This window comes from Anarhichas minor, unplaced genomic scaffold (genome assembly GCF_050575085.1).
Source record: "Anarhichas minor isolate MPS153535 unplaced genomic scaffold, ASM5057508v1 ptg000054l, whole genome shotgun sequence".
In the NCBI taxonomy this organism is placed as follows: domain Eukaryota; kingdom Metazoa; phylum Chordata; class Actinopteri; order Perciformes; family Anarhichadidae; genus Anarhichas; species Anarhichas minor.
In genome coordinates, this window is record NW_027466500.1 from 405,866 (window position 1) to 422,541 (window position 16,676).

General features: G+C 41.2%; 1 protein-coding gene across 2 annotated transcripts in view; it reads right to left on the bottom strand.

Moving 5' to 3' along the window:
- Window positions 1-308: 308 nt before the first annotated feature.
- Window positions 309-16,676, bottom strand: part of LOC142931767 (cGMP-dependent protein kinase 1) — a 79,083-nt gene continuing 62,715 nt past the window's right edge. For both annotated transcript variants that reach the window (XM_076075849.1, XM_076075848.1), the window contains exons 8-18: window positions 12,091-12,156; window positions 9,980-10,054; window positions 5,792-5,888; window positions 5,538-5,677; window positions 4,922-5,011; window positions 4,615-4,756; window positions 4,005-4,168; window positions 3,365-3,487; window positions 3,200-3,262; window positions 3,028-3,094; window positions 309-2,894 (exon numbers count right to left, since the gene is read on the bottom strand). In XM_076075849.1, the coding sequence (XP_075931964.1) occupies window positions 2,796-2,894; window positions 3,028-3,094; window positions 3,200-3,262; window positions 3,365-3,487; window positions 4,005-4,168; window positions 4,615-4,756; window positions 4,922-5,011; window positions 5,538-5,677; window positions 5,792-5,888; window positions 9,980-10,054; window positions 12,091-12,156 (1,126 nt within the window). In that variant the 3' untranslated portion in view covers window positions 309-2,795. The remainder of the gene's footprint in view (window positions 2,895-3,027; window positions 3,095-3,199; window positions 3,263-3,364; window positions 3,488-4,004; window positions 4,169-4,614; window positions 4,757-4,921; window positions 5,012-5,537; window positions 5,678-5,791; window positions 5,889-9,979; window positions 10,055-12,090; window positions 12,157-16,676) is intronic.

The following is a 16,676-nucleotide window of genomic DNA, read 5'->3' on the forward strand; positions in this document are numbered from 1 at the left end:
CCTGTTGTTATGACTGAAGCCACTTCCCTGTCCCCCCCCCCAAACAGATTTGTTGTGCGAATAACACCGCGACCAGAGAAGCTGAATCATCTGCACTTACCAGTAAAGTGGATGACACTAACCAAAGCACCGATTACTAGATCTCAGGCAAACTTTAACCGGTTCACATCAGGCAGAGCTGGTTCGAGGGAGATCCGACTTACCTGCAGCTCCCTCTCGTGGCAACGAGCAAACTGTAACGTCTCCCCAGCACCCACTTTCAGTCACTCATCCGAGTTGTTTAAAATAACTTTAGAGACAGACAGCACTCAAAAGTATTGTTTTTTACTCTATAATTTCAAAAATCTTACAGGTGGCACTCTGCAAAATGAATTTACAGCAGAATAAACAACATAACACAAGGCAAATATCAGGTAACATTGCAGAAGGCGGTCAATATAAGACTCAAAACCAGTGGTTTGTAAAGTGATGGCATACATAAGGCTTTGTGATAAACATAACCTGCCCTTAATACAGCAAAAATACTTATGGTATACCCACAGAACTAAGATTCCTTAGCTCTCCATCGACATCATTCAACGATTTATATCACGTAAATGTAAGTGTGTCGGTCTGGTTGGCTTCCTGGGATGAAATACGAGTTGAAGCTGTTATAGAATGAGAATTTGGATGACGATACATTACGATTAATGCCATCATGCCATCAATGATTGTCAACAGTGGTAAAGAGGAATGACGCTTTTCCAATCCGTGAAATGTTCCAAACTGCAAATCATTCTCGCTTTCTCTACATGCTCAGATGTCATGACTGAAACAGGTGATGGATGGATGGTCCCTCTGAGCCTTGATTTACAGTTCACTTTATATCAGGCCAGTTGTGGTCGACTTCATGAGACCATTTTAGAATGTAGAGACAAGCATGTCATTGCAGGCGTATCATATGATCTATTCTTTTTTCTCCATAATTTAATATAATAATGTTCCTGTGAGAGAAATCAAAAGCAGAAAGCAGGAATTGTATTTCATATGCAGTTTTGTCAGCCATCAAATGAAATTCTCTTTCCATGGTGATTAATGTATTTATTAGATATAACAAACGGATGAGAAGCAGCCATCTAAGAGGACACACGTTTTTTGAGGTGTATATGTGTTCATGCAGCATCGAATAGGACTCGTGATGTTAATTTTGTATGCCATTGATTTAAGGCACTTATATTTCTTTAGATTTAATGCTCTGATTTTTGGACATGAGAGGTGATGAGCTGGGTGAGAGATCGTGGAGCTAGTGGTCAAAGTTGTGAGTTTAAAACAATATCATCTGCCTATCATTCTTTCTTCTTTGTTTTTAGGAGATATTTTTTTAAATATCCGTAAAATGAAGTTAAGTCAAGATAGTTTTAAGATTATATGAATCTGGTCTTTCGCCTCTCAAGATGAGGATTCTTAATTTATATGGATGAACTCAACCTGTTTAAAAACCTCGAGAATACCACTTAGCACAATGTAACAGGTGTCAAGTGATTTCAAACAAATCTTCACTCAAGTTTACAAATTGACACAAAGTCTCCAATTTTCTAAAGAGCGAAGTCAAGTACGCCACAAAGGAATCGAGCACAAAAAAACACTTCACAAAACAAAAGCCAGTACTGTCATTTCACCATCGCTTACTATAATTTATCAACAGCACCAAATACATTGAAACCATGTTCACAGTTATGTCAGAACTATACAGGGGCGAACTGAGGACGAGGCATTTGGGTGATTTAAAAACAAAATTAAGAAGTATGCAGAGAAGCATTCATATGAGTGATTAAAAGCATATTAAATAACAACAAAAAGAGTGTAACTTCATCCAATGAAGCTTAAAATTAGCTGTAACTGCTAATTTATTTTTCAGTTAATGGTCTTAAGTGCATAATGACACATTGCTTCATGGAAATACCAGCTACTATTTAATGTGTGTTGGTGTGTTTCATTAAATATTGAGCAGGGCACTTTTAAGAGTCTCTTTCCACTGAATGCACAGTGTTTGTGCTTTTCAAGGTTAATCTCATAGAAAGTATTTAATTTCGCTGTGGTCCTGTGTGTGAATGTACATTCAAATACAAGGTTCCGTGCATGCTGTATGCCACGAGGATGTTAAGTTAGAAGATAATCAGAGACATTCAGGTTAGTCTTGAGCACTTGATACCAGTTTTACTTGCAAACTGTGGTGTGTCGACCTCTGGAAAGTATCGGAGATTGCAGCAAGCAGCTGCAAGTCAGAAACCAGGGAGCAACTGCAGTGACATCTTAAACCCTCCACACATTTCATCAAATATTGCGGAGAAACAAACACTGAAAAATGTGGACTGCTCAAAAAGAGAGGAGGCCGATGATTGATTTCTTTTTTTTTCTCACTCTTATTTATCCTAGAACCAAAACTTAGACAAACGATCGAACATTCATCCACCCGCTAAACATCTTTCCCCGTTTCAAAGGGAAAACCTGGCTCCATTATCAGCCTATGTTGTGTGTATATGTGTGTATCCCTGCACTTTCTTTGCCTTTAGAGCCGAGTGTAAGACAATACTGAAGAAGTGCTACAGCAGTCCCATTATAAATGCTTGTTCCAGAGCCACAGTGAAATAAAGGCATATCGGTGACCCATCCATCCGTTTATCTTCTTTTCCATATCCTCTCTTTCTTTTTAAAGCAGTTTTCTTTTTTTTTTTTACAACACAACCATGTCCTCAAGACAGCCTCCAAGCCAACAAAAGAAGAGTTTCTTTTGGTTTTAAGATGAGAGGAGGACTTCAAAAATCAACGTCCCAGCCGGAGTTGTCATCAGGAGGCGGGTCCTCGTTGTCCTCTGGGAAGCTGTCAAAGTTACTTGTGTCGACAGCTGATGTGACCTGGTGGAAAGACAGAAGAATTGTTCACAGAACGACTAGACAAGAAGAAAAAAAAAATATTTTGAATGTGAGATTAATTACAAAAGAGCAACTAGAAAGAAAATGACGAGGAGTATCTGCGGTGTGCACTTACATTAGGGACGATAGGGGGTGTCAATGTACCCTTCTTCAAGCCCTCCCAGTTAAAGCCCTCAAACCATCTAAAGGAAAAACAGCATTGCTTCTTAATTCCATGTGTTACTACACAGTTATACTGGGAGAAATTATTAAATAAGATGATTATAATAATTTAAAGAAAGGCTTACTTGTGCTTTTGAATGTCTTTGACACCATTTTTCAAGTTTCCCAGTCGTTCAGAAGGATTATCCCTGCAATGGAAAAAAACAAAAAAAAACACATGATGATTCAGCACAGACCACTTAAGTGAATTACTCTGAGCTTCAACTATAGCCGGAAGTGCCAGCACTCACCTGCATAGCTTTTTAATTAGGTTGGCAGCATTTTTGGTAATTTTCTTTGGAAATTCGATCATGTCGATGCCTCTTAAGATGATGTTGTAGGTTTTCATAGGATCAGGGCCAGAGAATGGAGGGCTACATAACAGAGGCAAAGATTGTTGTCTTCTTAATAGTATTTCATTTATTGTAGATTTGTATGTTGCTGTGTATGATATTGAAACCATATATGCCATCACAGGGAACACTTAAAAGAGCAGTGTGTAGGATTTGGTGGCATCTAGTGGTGAGGTTGCAGATTGTAAACTGAATACCCCTCCAGTCCCCCCTCCCTTTCCAAATGTGTTGGAGAACTATGATGGCTTTCAGGTACTCCCCTCTCTAGAGCCAGTGTTTGGTTTGGTAGCTCTGGGCTACTGTGGAAACATGGCGGCTCAACACAACTGACTGAGTGAAGAGGACCTGCTCGCTATGTAGATGTAAACGGCTCATTCTGAGCTACAGAAAACACGACGATTCTTAGTTTCACGAGATTATACACTAATGAAAACATCGACATCAACACCATTTTATTTCTGCCAACAAATCCCCCTAAATTCTACACACTGTTTCTTTAAGATATTAGTTGTATGGACATGCCCGGGCTTGTGTGTACCTGCCAGTTAAGAGCTCAAACATGAGGATTCCTAGAGACCAGTAGTCGGCTGAGATGTCATGGCCCTTGTTCAGAATGATCTCTGGTGCTACATACTCCGGCGTCCCACAGAAGGTCCACGTTTTCTTTCCAAATCCGATCTTCTTGGCGAAGCCAAAGTCGACCTAAGAAGAAGAAAGGTTTTGTTCCGTCAGTCAGATGAAGTTGAACAGGAATATGAATTCATGTCATAACAATTTCTTCCTAATTTGTACCAGATCATGTACATTCTTGTGTCTAATAAGGGAAAAGTTGGAAATGGTGTAATTATTTCAGTATTGCAGTTATCACTTGATGCTTTGACATGATGGATAGAAAGAGTTGAGCAGCTGGTTGCTGCTCTGCCAAAAGCAACAAAGGGAGTGGCGGAACCCAAAAAACACAGAACTCGACTAAACCTCAATTATACTTTTCTTTATAGTTTAATTATACTTTTATTTACTGCCAACATGAAGCAAGTGTACAAGTTTCATTTGCTTATTCGTGGTAACATTATAGGAAGATGATATTTCTCTCACAAAAGACAGAAAAGGCAATTTCTTTGGGTGGTAATCCCTTAATGGTCTCTTACCAGTTTGGCATATCCCCTGTGGTCCAAAATAAGGTTCTCTGGTTTGAGGTCTCTGTAGATGATTCCTTTGGAATGCAGGTAGGCGAAGGCCTCCACCACACAAGCCGTGTAAAACCTGGTGGTTGAGTCCTCAAATGAACCCCTGGCAACACAGCAGGACAACAGATACTGGAGGTTTTAGGACTATTACTGTCACTGAAACTCTATTCAGGTCGCTGTACTTACGGTTAGCATCACTCACATGAACAGAAATATGAACCAGCTAAAACAATTCACTCGTATCTGACCTGGTGAAAAAGAAGCTTACCGGTCTCGAAGAATGGTCCACAACTCTCCTCCTAAACAAGCCTCCATCAACATGTAGAGGTACTTGCTGTCCTTGAATGTTCTATAGAGTCTGAAAACACAAAAGCCAATGTTACCTAAAACACCTTTTAAATACAAAAGCTGTGAATATCTAGTTGGATAAGTCCAATTTAATTAATATTCCAAAGTTAAACTCTTACAAAATGATTGCTGACACTAGTGCACAGTGCATCTAAATTAAAAATCTGTATGAATGCTTTTGAATGTAATTATTTTATTAACACAAATACAACGTCCAGTCAAATGCCTCAGGTACGTATCTTTATATGGCCAGAAATAGAGCCGTGATGTTGATACTACTAGACCTTTATACACCTTTAACTGTACAGTGTAGAATAACAACAACTCTCATGTGCCTTCTTATTTTCTTTCAGGGTCACAAGAGATTCAAACATCTTCCAGCATACACAGAGAAGACAACACGAAGCATCACATGAGCATCACAGTTAGACACACAAGCACTTAAAGAATCAGGTCCTCTGAGGCAAAAAAGCACTGATTCTCGTGACATGAATGGAGAAAAAAAAACAGTCAATGAAGCTGCTCAGGGGGTGTACCTAACAATGAAGTCAGAGTGGGCCTCCTGCATGATGAGTTTCTCTGAACGAATGTGCTCCTGCTGTCTTGTGTCGACAATGTGCCGCTTCTTCAGGATCTTCATGGCGAAGGTTTTGTTCTCATCGCTCTTGAGCTGAACCTGCAGTGAGGAATAGAAAAGACATTGAAACACAAAGATGGGCTGCACATTAACCCGCACAGCTTGCTGAGACGACTGTGAAGATGTTACTGTCTATGTGCAGCGCTCCCCCACCAGCTCAACGCGGCCAAATCCACCAACTCCCAGAGTGTCGATGATGTTGAAGTCAGCTAGGTTGAGATTGCAGAAAAACGCATTCTCTGCTTCATATCTGCGGTGCCGGGAAAAGACGGGGAAAAAAGACAGAATAGGAAAAGGATTAGAGATGAGCTGATGGATGAAAGAAGAGATAATCCACTTTCAACAACCTGAGACAAAATATCTGTGTGCTCATTTGTTTGCAAATCTTAGAGGGCTTAACTCAGAGTAATCTAACAAGGATGTTATTGAGGATGTGGATTGTATAAATGGGAACAGGATGTGTTTGAGTTTAGTCCTCTGGTAAACCACTTTGACCTCTCTTTGAACACATACTGTCTGTCCCCAGGCTTGATAGAAAAAACCCAAAGATGGGACGTCCGCCGCACAAGCTCACTACTCATCTGGCTCCGAAGACATGCGCCGGCTCTGCCACCGAACACCCCAACATGGCACTGCAGACCTGCACATGTCGGCAGAAAAAGATTGCTTCCTCGTGTCCGACCTGTATCTCCAGATCCCCCGTGTCTTTCTCTGGTTATTTTTTGATGCGGACAGAGTTTCATCAGCTCAGTCTCTGGATCAGTGGGCTTACGACGGTTCTGAGCCCGGACAGCCTTTTCTGGGTCAGTCAGAAAAGACTATCGCCCTCAAAATCAGGCCTTTTCTTAACCAAAAGCAGCACAGCTGTATTCCACTGGTGGACATTTACCAAAAATACCCCTACAAGGAATACTTGTTTCGATAAGTCAGAAGTCTTCCTCCATGTTGCGGCAGGGATTGAGTTTATTTACATAAAAGTTCAACAATCACTCAGTTCTGGGTTCGAATTTGATAAATAAAATGGCAAATGATACTCTGAGCTCATGTGGCCATTTGAGATGTGGAAAGAGGATTTTACTCCACCAGATCCACCAGATGCATCGGTTACACTGCAAGCCAGGACAACAAAACCTTTTCCCTAAGCTGAATACCAGCGGGCACCGTGAGGGCATGTGTTGGCAGGTCACTGAGCCACGATGTTTCTCAGAAACACATCGGGTTTCTAGGACAGTCACTGTTTATTTGTGTTTAAACAGGCACTACTACGAGCATGTAAGATTTGTAGGTGATCCTTTCATCTTTTCCTCCACTCCCATCAACTGGAAGCAGGCCCAGAAAACACTCAAAATCCCCAAATGCGCTCTGCTTAACAAAAGGATGGAGAGATGCAACCGAGAGTACATGCATTCCTGCGTGTGGAACAGGATTATTAATGAGATCGTGATGCCTGACACGTGCGCATACATGGATGTACGAGCGCCCATAATGAGGGAGGTCCCGTAAATTCTGTATCGATATAAAGGGGTCAGGAATGAGGGGATCGTTTTACATCATGCATCATTTTACATCATGCAGGCCATTAAAAAGGTTTTAAAGTAATAGTAGGATCTGGCCAACAGATGGCAGCATTGCTCCATGAGGAGCTTCAAGGTAAGGACCAAATACGCACTCTATTCTGTGCTAAGGATGAACTCTTCTAAGTGAATACAATGTGACAACCTTGAAACCAGCTGGTGAAGTTATCAGAGCATTGCAATGAATGGGAATGAATAGTTGTGTTACAGGAAAAACATTTCCCTTAGCTGAATGTCTCAGCCGAGGACACGTAGGCTCTCTGGTAGTCGATGTATTGCAGAGATATTTACAAAAGCGGCAACACAAACACTCTGTATCGATTTTTTTCAGAACCTCACTCGTCTATGTCCATGGCTGAAGAAGCACTGTGGGATACTGGCGAGTAGATCCAGCGTGATCCAGCTAACTCGTGTACATTTACATTGGTATGAATGTTGATTAATGCACATTGTCCCTTTTCAAATAAAGACATTAGAATTGAACCCTAGTAAGTTACATAGAGGCCTTTGTGTATTCTGAGGTGCCTTACATGAAATTGAACTGTAACTTATTACTGTTAAGTGGAAAATCTGTTACTAGCACTGCAATGCAAAGTGTTCCTATGCAGGTCAAATAGCGCCCCAGTGGGTGATAATCTGTATCAGTGAACGGATGAGATCATAATAAATGATGCAATCCCCATGTGTCTAAGTGTGTGAGAGTGTATTTGAGAGTGTGTGCGTGTGTATGTGGTTGTGTGTGTGTGTGTGCTATTGTCCTCATTTCGTTTGGTCTAGCCTGACTCAAGGGAGAGGAAAGAGGAGAAGACAGCATCTCTGACCTTAAAGCTGACTCTCATTAAATGTCACTTTTATTAACCAGCAATTCCCGCTTATTGAACTGCTACACCTGCTCAACAGACACTGGACGTGGTGAGTCATACTGGGTTCGTATTTTCTCATCAATCTTCGTCATGCAGGACGGGCCATGATTAGCAGTGAGTGGAAAGTAAAGTATTTATACTAAATACAGGACATTCTGCAAGTTTCATCAACTTAGATTTGAGAAATTTGTTTGACAGTTTGAAAGGAAAACAAGATCAAGTTCTTCACAAAATAATGGAAAACAAAAGCAGCTGTTGACCTATCAGAGGATAGTTTAAATAAATTACTTTTTAAATTTGAGAACCAGGAAACAGAAGTTTTAAGGAATGAAATGCAACAATGTCCCTGACCGGATGCAAACCAGGGATGTTGCAGTTTGAGGTCGGAGGAGCTATAACCCACGGCCCAATGTTTTAAAGACTTTTGCAATTGTATTCAAGATAGGGGAATTTAGATAAGATAACGTAATCTTTTTTCTCTCATCTACAGACGCTCATCTTGCCTTCCACTAAACAAAATACTTAAATCTATGCTTTATGCATGCAGAAATGTCAAACATTTCAACAGTGACTGATGTATTGGCTCTACTTTCTGTAGCGTGGAGCTCCTCTCCTGCAGAGAGAAGCAGCGACTTGATCAAAAGCAGTGTGCACATATAGCACAGCAGTGAGGTTTGTCTTTGAAGAAAAGACCTGTCAACCTCACAGAGAGCAGCTGTAGTAGTTTGCTGTATAGTTAGAATACTGCTGCATGGCGCTCATCCGCTGTGACCAATTAGAGATAGTTTCCATCACTGTGGGATCCTGACTCAGGCTTTCCTCACCAAGAAACAAATGTGCTCTGTTGGGCGGGGAGCGCCAGCAAGAGACGGCACACACACAGCAGGGAGAGATACCTTAATGTCTTTGATGTGACAGATTGTAGGGAGCAGAGGGAGAGAGTGGCTTTTTAGATACACTTCTGTAGCAAATAGGGTTGATTATAAGGTTACAAATGGCCATGATGTGTTGCTCATTTGCATGAAATCAGTCTTAAATCAGCCTCCCTACAGGCCTAGAGAGGGATGGGGTAGAGAATGCACACCGCCGGTCTCTTTCTATCACACATATTTGCTGGAAATCATCAGTGGTAGTGAGCAATAAGGGGGACCTGGCCAGAGCTGAATACCACAGGCAAAAACCAATGCGAGCCCTCCCATTATACCAGTCCCCCATTGTCTTCTCTCTCTTTCCTAAGTGCCTCTGTCCAACACACCAGGGTGTTGTGTTCCGCTCTTTGCTGACTAAATTCCACTGACTTGCAAAAGGTGACTGACACTCTCGGCAGTCAGCTAGAAATCCAAAGCGTCGGACAGAAGTCTGATCTGCTTTGTCCCCCGCGTTGTTCTCTCCTCCCTCAGTCCCTCCATCTACGGCTCTCTTTTCCTCTCCGGGGCGATAAGCTGTTCCTTCTCTCTCGCTCTCTAGTAATCTGTCATTACCGGCTTCTTGTTTCTCCTCACCTTGACTCGCAACATAGCACCGGGCGAGCGAGGTATCAGATTATGCCAATATGTAGCTGCATGTACCCCAAGATGCCCACCTCATTGCCTTCTCTAGTGCTATTCTCTTGTTTCCATAGCGACGATAAATAGAGTACATATCAATTCCTCCAAAAATAGAGGCGAAGGTCGTAGCCTCTGCTTTCTGGCCTGCCACATGGGTATGGTCTTGTTATATAAGACACAATACATTAACAGTTGGCCTCGAGCATGTTTCTTTATAAAGTGTTGCCGCCGGTGGGCCGTCACAATGTTGTTTATTGAATCTAAAAATGACTCAAGTAAGCCCAAAGTAAAAAGATATATTTGCATAGTGGGTATTTTAATGAATTTGTGCGTACTAATAAATTATAACTGTCTTACTTGGCTTTGGCATCAGCATCCTCATGGCCTTTACTGGACACATCCTCCAAACCTCCAATCAGGTGCTTGAATGAACTGAAACACAGACAGAAAATGTTAAAACAGCAAACATTCATGATTTGATTTGTTCGAGAATTTATAGTAATTATTTAATGCAGTTTGTACACTACAGGCGATCCGTATAAGTAGCTGGTGCAATATATGGCCAGACTGTCATTAAGAACACTGCCGGTTACTATTAAATATTCATCAGTCTGCATTTACTGTGGAAGAGATGAGAAGACAGAGCAACCTCGAAGAGGTGTAAAACTGTGTGATAGCAGACGTGGGATGAGTGGATGTCTCAGCGGCAAAAGAAAGTCAAAGAAATGTTTTAATGAATGAATTATAGAATAGAAAACATACCCTGCTGGGGGATTTTTTAAAAAGTCACTGGGTATTATGACCAATATTATAATACCTAAAGAACAATATTTTCTGTTCTTGACGTTATTTTACCGAAAGAAACCGCACAACCATGTTCTTTTCAGGCCACAATAATACAATTACAATAGTGAATGAAACAATTTTGTCACTGGATATATCAGAAAAAAATTAATTATTATTAGTATGACTACAGAGGATACAAACATTAAAGAAAGTTTACGATTAGAGGTTGACTGCAGAATAACAAGCTACATAATAAGCTAATTTGCTGAAATAAAATCCTCCAAAGTTGCACTTCTGGGGAGATCTTGTACATGAAAAATAATAACTACGCTTGGGCTCATTGCTATGTATGGCTGCCTAGAAGAACAAATAACTAAGACAGTTTTCATTCAAGGCTCATCAAGCTGTCAGCCAGACAATGTAATACATCTGGTGTTTTCTCCTGTTGAGACTGTAATGCCTGTAAGCTGGGACTGCTTCCACGCTGAGCTTTTCCTTACAGTTTCTATTGCAGTAGCGAATCGGCGACTCCCTGCCTTTTGTTTTCATTCCCCATCTCTTTCCAACTGTCTCCATCTCCTCCCGCAATTATCCTCATCTTACCTCTTAATAAGCTGCACCGTTTCGTTTTGATGCATCACACGTGCACGGACATAAAGAAAACAAATACATGCACACAGAAGGTTTAAATACTATAACTTGGAATCTGCACCGACGTCTTGGCTGGGAGACATAAACACACACACAATGAGCTAGTTTTGGGGGCAGTGAGGGTATTAGCTGCTCGTATGACAGGCAGAGTGAAAGGCAGTGATAATCACCTGTGCTAGATGACTCACTCACTCACGATCCCCTCTGCTAGCCCTGAGGATGCCGTGTTCCCTGAGGCTAGAGGGAGGCCCTGGGTAAACTGATACCATCTCCTCCCTGCGCCCCAATCCATCTGTCTCTCTATTCTCACCACAGGACTTAATCCTTAGATAGCGACCGGAGATAAACTTCTGAGGATCTACATTTTTAAGTACAAAAACACGATAAGCTTTGTGTTAAAATGTCACACCATGCCCCTGCAATGCAAAGCTAAAAATGTGGTTTTGCTCTTTGATAATCTCCTGACGAACACCACTGGAAAATCAGCCCTTGTGAGTCATGGCATAAACTGAAATTCTTTGCTGAAGTTGATTTAGGATTCAACACACATGCCTTCTTGGCATTACTTGAAAAGTAAATCTAATAATTTTAGCTCTTCGGTGAGTCCTGAACATCGCCTGTTAGGACTCCCAAACGTTGTGAGCACTCAAACAAGACACTGGAGCTGAAGCTAAGGGGAAGCATGATCCTGGAGAATGCACAATTCTTGTCTCACATCACGTTTATTGAATGTGTAGAAATGTAATGTATTAGATCATGTAGGATACATTTTCCACGAGAGCTTGATGTTTTTTGACAGCTAAATGTGTGCCATGTTCATCCATAAGGTGCAGAAGTGGGTTCATGTGGATGTCTCAGTGAAGGTACCACCGAGAAATTGTCCTTGCATAACCACGATGAGCAGAGCAGAGTTTGTGGGCTTGTTTTGCAAGGCTGCTCATGGCAGACCACTTTAATGCCGATGGAACAAAAGGATCAATAATGTATAACAGTCGTTATGTTTCTTGAGGCAAAACTTTATTGATACTCACTCTCTGTCGATGACTAGACAGGTGACTGCCTCTGCTGCAATGACGTTGGCTGTCCTGATGTCCTCCCTGAACAAAAAGAACATACAACACAATCAGGCACAGAAGCCACATTGGCACATTTGATCCAATATGAACACACACCGTGCGGCTGTTATTAAATCACATTATTATTAGTTTTAAATGTTTTATCAGAGCTGTGATGATGGAAACAGTCGAAACGTAACACCTGCATATCAATGATGGGCTATTCAACTCCATTCACTCCATAAATGCCACTGGCACACAATGAAAGCATTACTCTCAACGGGCAACACACATCGATGCATGATTGGCATTACTCTTTATTATATTTGACATCAAGTTTGTCTTCCTCTGATGACGATGCTTCTTCAGAGGAGTCGCCCCAACCGCACGAGTCCTCAGAGTCTGTATCCCAAGAATCCATCCTTCACTGTGAAGGACTTTCTGCACACAGAGTCCCACAAGGGATGAGCTCTAACTCTGAACCAGCGCACTGCTCAGGGCAGCCCTCCGACAAAAGACACGTCTGTCGTACTTGTACATTAATCTCCAATCCAATTGTAGTGTTACCCACTTTGCCGCAGACAAAAATATTACAAAAAGACGGGAAATTCTTCAGGGGATGTCCCACAAGCAGATTATTCCGTGCCCCATTTTCTTTTAAAATGAAAAAAAAGATCATACTCTGGATGAATTTACTGTCCCATTGGGGAGCAAATAAAAAGCCAAAACAGACTCTGCTCGAGATTCGCAAAAGTTGATTCAATTAAATTGAATTGCTGACAGTAGCTGACAATCACTCTCTGCGTCTGATCCGAACTCAGACACATGGCAGCCTATTTCAATGAGCTGAGGTGACAATTCCTCCTCATGCCATGTCAACCGCCCCCGCCCCCCCCCCCCCCCCCCCCTCCCCCTTCTCGAGCACAAACTCACACACACATACACTCTGCCTCACTCTTTCGGCTGACCCCTTTGAATAAAAGGGCACAGCTGGTGGGGGAACAACACATTGTGAAAGGTGAGGACTACAGAGGAGTGTTTGTCAGGGGGCAAAGGATACATTGGGGCCCTCGCGCTATCATCGCTAATACAGTATTTCATTCATGCCCGATAAGCTCCTATGGCCGGCTTCCATGCTCTTAAAACACAATACTCTGGCAAACACCGCTCCACCTGTTCTTCTGTTTGCACACAACAGAATCCAAAACCATTTGAATAAGCACACTTACAGTATAACCAGGCTAATGGGTGAAAGCACTTGATGTCCCCGTTTGGATGAAGACACAACACAACGTGGTTGTCACTATTGGTTATGTGTTGATTTGTTTGGGGAACAATAGTCGTGATGATTGACAGTCAGTGGGAATGATTTTTCAAGACTGAGGTGGGAAGAGAAGATGTGAGGTGGGAAGAGAAGATGTGAAGAAAAGTTATTGGATTTGTGTTATTCGTAAAGGGAGGCGTAAGAAACCCTCATAAACGTTGGCCTAGCTGTATATCGGAGTTGAATACTGTATCCCTTTTAATCCTGATATAGGTCCTTTCATAACTGTTCTGGTAGTCTTTATGAAATAACAACAAGCAATTGACGAATGAAAAGTGCTGAATATTTTCTCACTTAACTAAGAACTTTAGCGCACAATTAACACGAATGAATTACAGAGAAACAATAGTTAAATATTTCCAGCTATACACTAACTATGTTTACATGTATGCACAAAAATACAAAGTAATCAGATTAAGATAATAGTTTGATTTAAGTACACCGGGGTAATCCAATAAACTGAAGTTTTGAACGATAAAGCTGAATTAATGAATGTAAAAAAATCCTGCTCACTGCTGTTGAAAAACACACAATTAATTTTAACCAACATTTGGGTTCACAGTGGAACTTCACACATTATTCTCCACTGTTATCATTATGTCCTTAGCTGGATGCACTATTGTATTGTGGGGTAATGAAGCTGAGAGGCTGGAGAAGCTAATGACTGGAAGGCACCAGTTGGAATCCAATTTGTTAATTGCATTGAACTGAGTGGGAATGTAATGTGTGACCAAAAACCGAAATCTTCAAATGCTATTCCCTCAAGAGTGTGTGTCTGTTCAAGAATGCCAAGGATTTAAATCATTTTAAATAGCTTTTGTCATAACTTTAAGTTCAAGAAGCTTATGCAGCACATTTTCTAAATGGCCGATATTTAAACAAGAGTCAACTCATCAGACACAAACGCATCCGTTTTCTCATGACAATGAGCTACAACGACAGTAACAATCTGTTACACGATTTAATTTGTCTCATAAAAGAAAGCATTTGGGTAATTCACTTACCATGGTGATGGAACAAGACAACACAACACAACACTTGGGCTATATTGAAAGAGTGATTAAGCATGAATTATCCTTTAGAGACCGCAAGGGCTTCATGTTAGAGAGCAGCTTGTTACACCTGTCCCCTGCTGCTCGAGTGTGGCTGAGGAAAACAACTTAGTGTGCAATTGCGTTTGATGCTAGCGATGTTCTATGGGAAACACAATCGCTAAACAATATGTGTCAGAATGATTCATTTGCATGCTGATGAGCCTAAATCATCCACTAAGCCAAAGAAGGCTCTGCACTTGTTAACTGTAGCAAGAAACGCATTGGAAAACAGACACCCACTCGCACACAGACGCACTAAAAACAGCTGCATGCCGTGTCTGGAATGTCCTTTGGACGTACACAGGAGGGAGCCCGTGGTGTTGATTTCCAGTAGATAGTTGAAATGAACCTGGTAATTGGACAGTGATCTGGTGTCCCGGGAAGGGGGTTATGAAAATAACGTACAGGCTTGGAGGCTGAGAGTGGGGCAGTAGCTACGGGACTGCAGTGAGGGAAGTAAAGCCGGGGTCAGGACTGGGGCAGGAACAAGAGGTGGCTGTGGGACACACAGCCAATAATTTGTGCTTAATCTCTGTGACTGGCAGGTATTCAGGTGGGCCTGGATAGCTGTGTCACAGATTTCTATTAAAGCACTTACGTAAATGACTGTGCCAGTGCTTTTGTGCAGCATTTTCCCATTAACTACAAAATTGTGGATTTTACACATAACTGCAAAGTATGACCACTTTTCAATACCAGACATTTTTACATATATGAATATATTTATCCTCCTCTTTCGGGCAGCCACTTTCACACTGGCTGGAAATGATTCACTAGGAACAAACCCTTGATATGCACCATCTCGTTTTCAAAGGTGCCTCAACAACAATACAACATGAGCACAATTAGACAAAACATTTAACACGAAACAAAACAAGATAATCAAAAGATACAAATGTGACAAAAACAAACAAACAAAATAAACAGATATCAAGTAATAAGACAAAACAAATTAGGACGTCAAACTGAGAATAGACCATTCATTCATAGATTATCGGAGAGTATTAAAGTCAGTGATCACATTAAGTAATAAAGTTATAAAATATAAAGTTATAGAGACGTTATTACTGAAAGTGGACGGATGATTTTGATCGGATATTCACAGGTAGATTATTCCAATCAGAGGGAGCTTAAAACTTCCTGATTGGTGCATTTGTGTTGTTTTTTTCTTCCATATCCAAGATGTAAGTGTTAGCTGCTGAAGATTATTTCAGTCACATGTTATGCTGTCGATTAACCAAACACACTAGGAAAATGCTAATGTGGAATGGTTACTCTTGAGTCTCAAGATGTCTGAGCTTGCCACAGACACATGAAAACACTAACTGGGGAACCAGTGTTTCTCGTGTATGGAAATTATTTCGGTCTGACATAATGGGGCATACTTGTGAAATTGTTCGTTATTTTGTAAATTCAAGTCTCTAGCTGAAAACGTTTTCAGCTCTCCCCCCTCCTCCATTCCCATCTACAGTTGGGTTCCAACATCTGAAATACATTTGTGATCTGCGGGAAAGTCTGAATAAACAGTCCCTGTTCATATCTGCATATCAACACAACAATTGTGCATGCAAAAAAAGAAGAAAAGGGGCAACATGGGATTCAGTTTGACAAAGTACTTTTCAAGATGTCTCAAAAAAGCTTCAAATCATTGTTGGTTTATTTGCATGCTGTAATGGTATGAACTGTGAGCAGTAGCTGTATAAAATAACAAATGTCTTCAGTCTAAAGATCCATGGTATGCTTTAGACCAAACTAAAATATACAGAGGATACGGACAGGAACATACAGCAGCAATGACAAATATACAGATTTGTAGTTAATAGCAGATGGCAGAAGGTAATGCTTTGACTCGTGGGGGATGAGCTATTAAAAGACTGAGGCTACGGCTTGGAGTGAAGGGAGATGGGTGATTCTACAAAGCAGCATTTAGACCAATGAGCACTTCATCACTTCAAAATATAGCATTGATTTCAATGAGACCATTGTGTTGCAGATTGCCCTGGCCAAAATTATGGGCGCGGACCAGGTGTAATGATACTCTACAGTCATGGTAGCACATCTATTGTGCTGAGCTACATGTCAACATAAGCATGCTAACATGTTTAAAATGACAATATTTACATGCCGATGTTTAACAGGTGTAA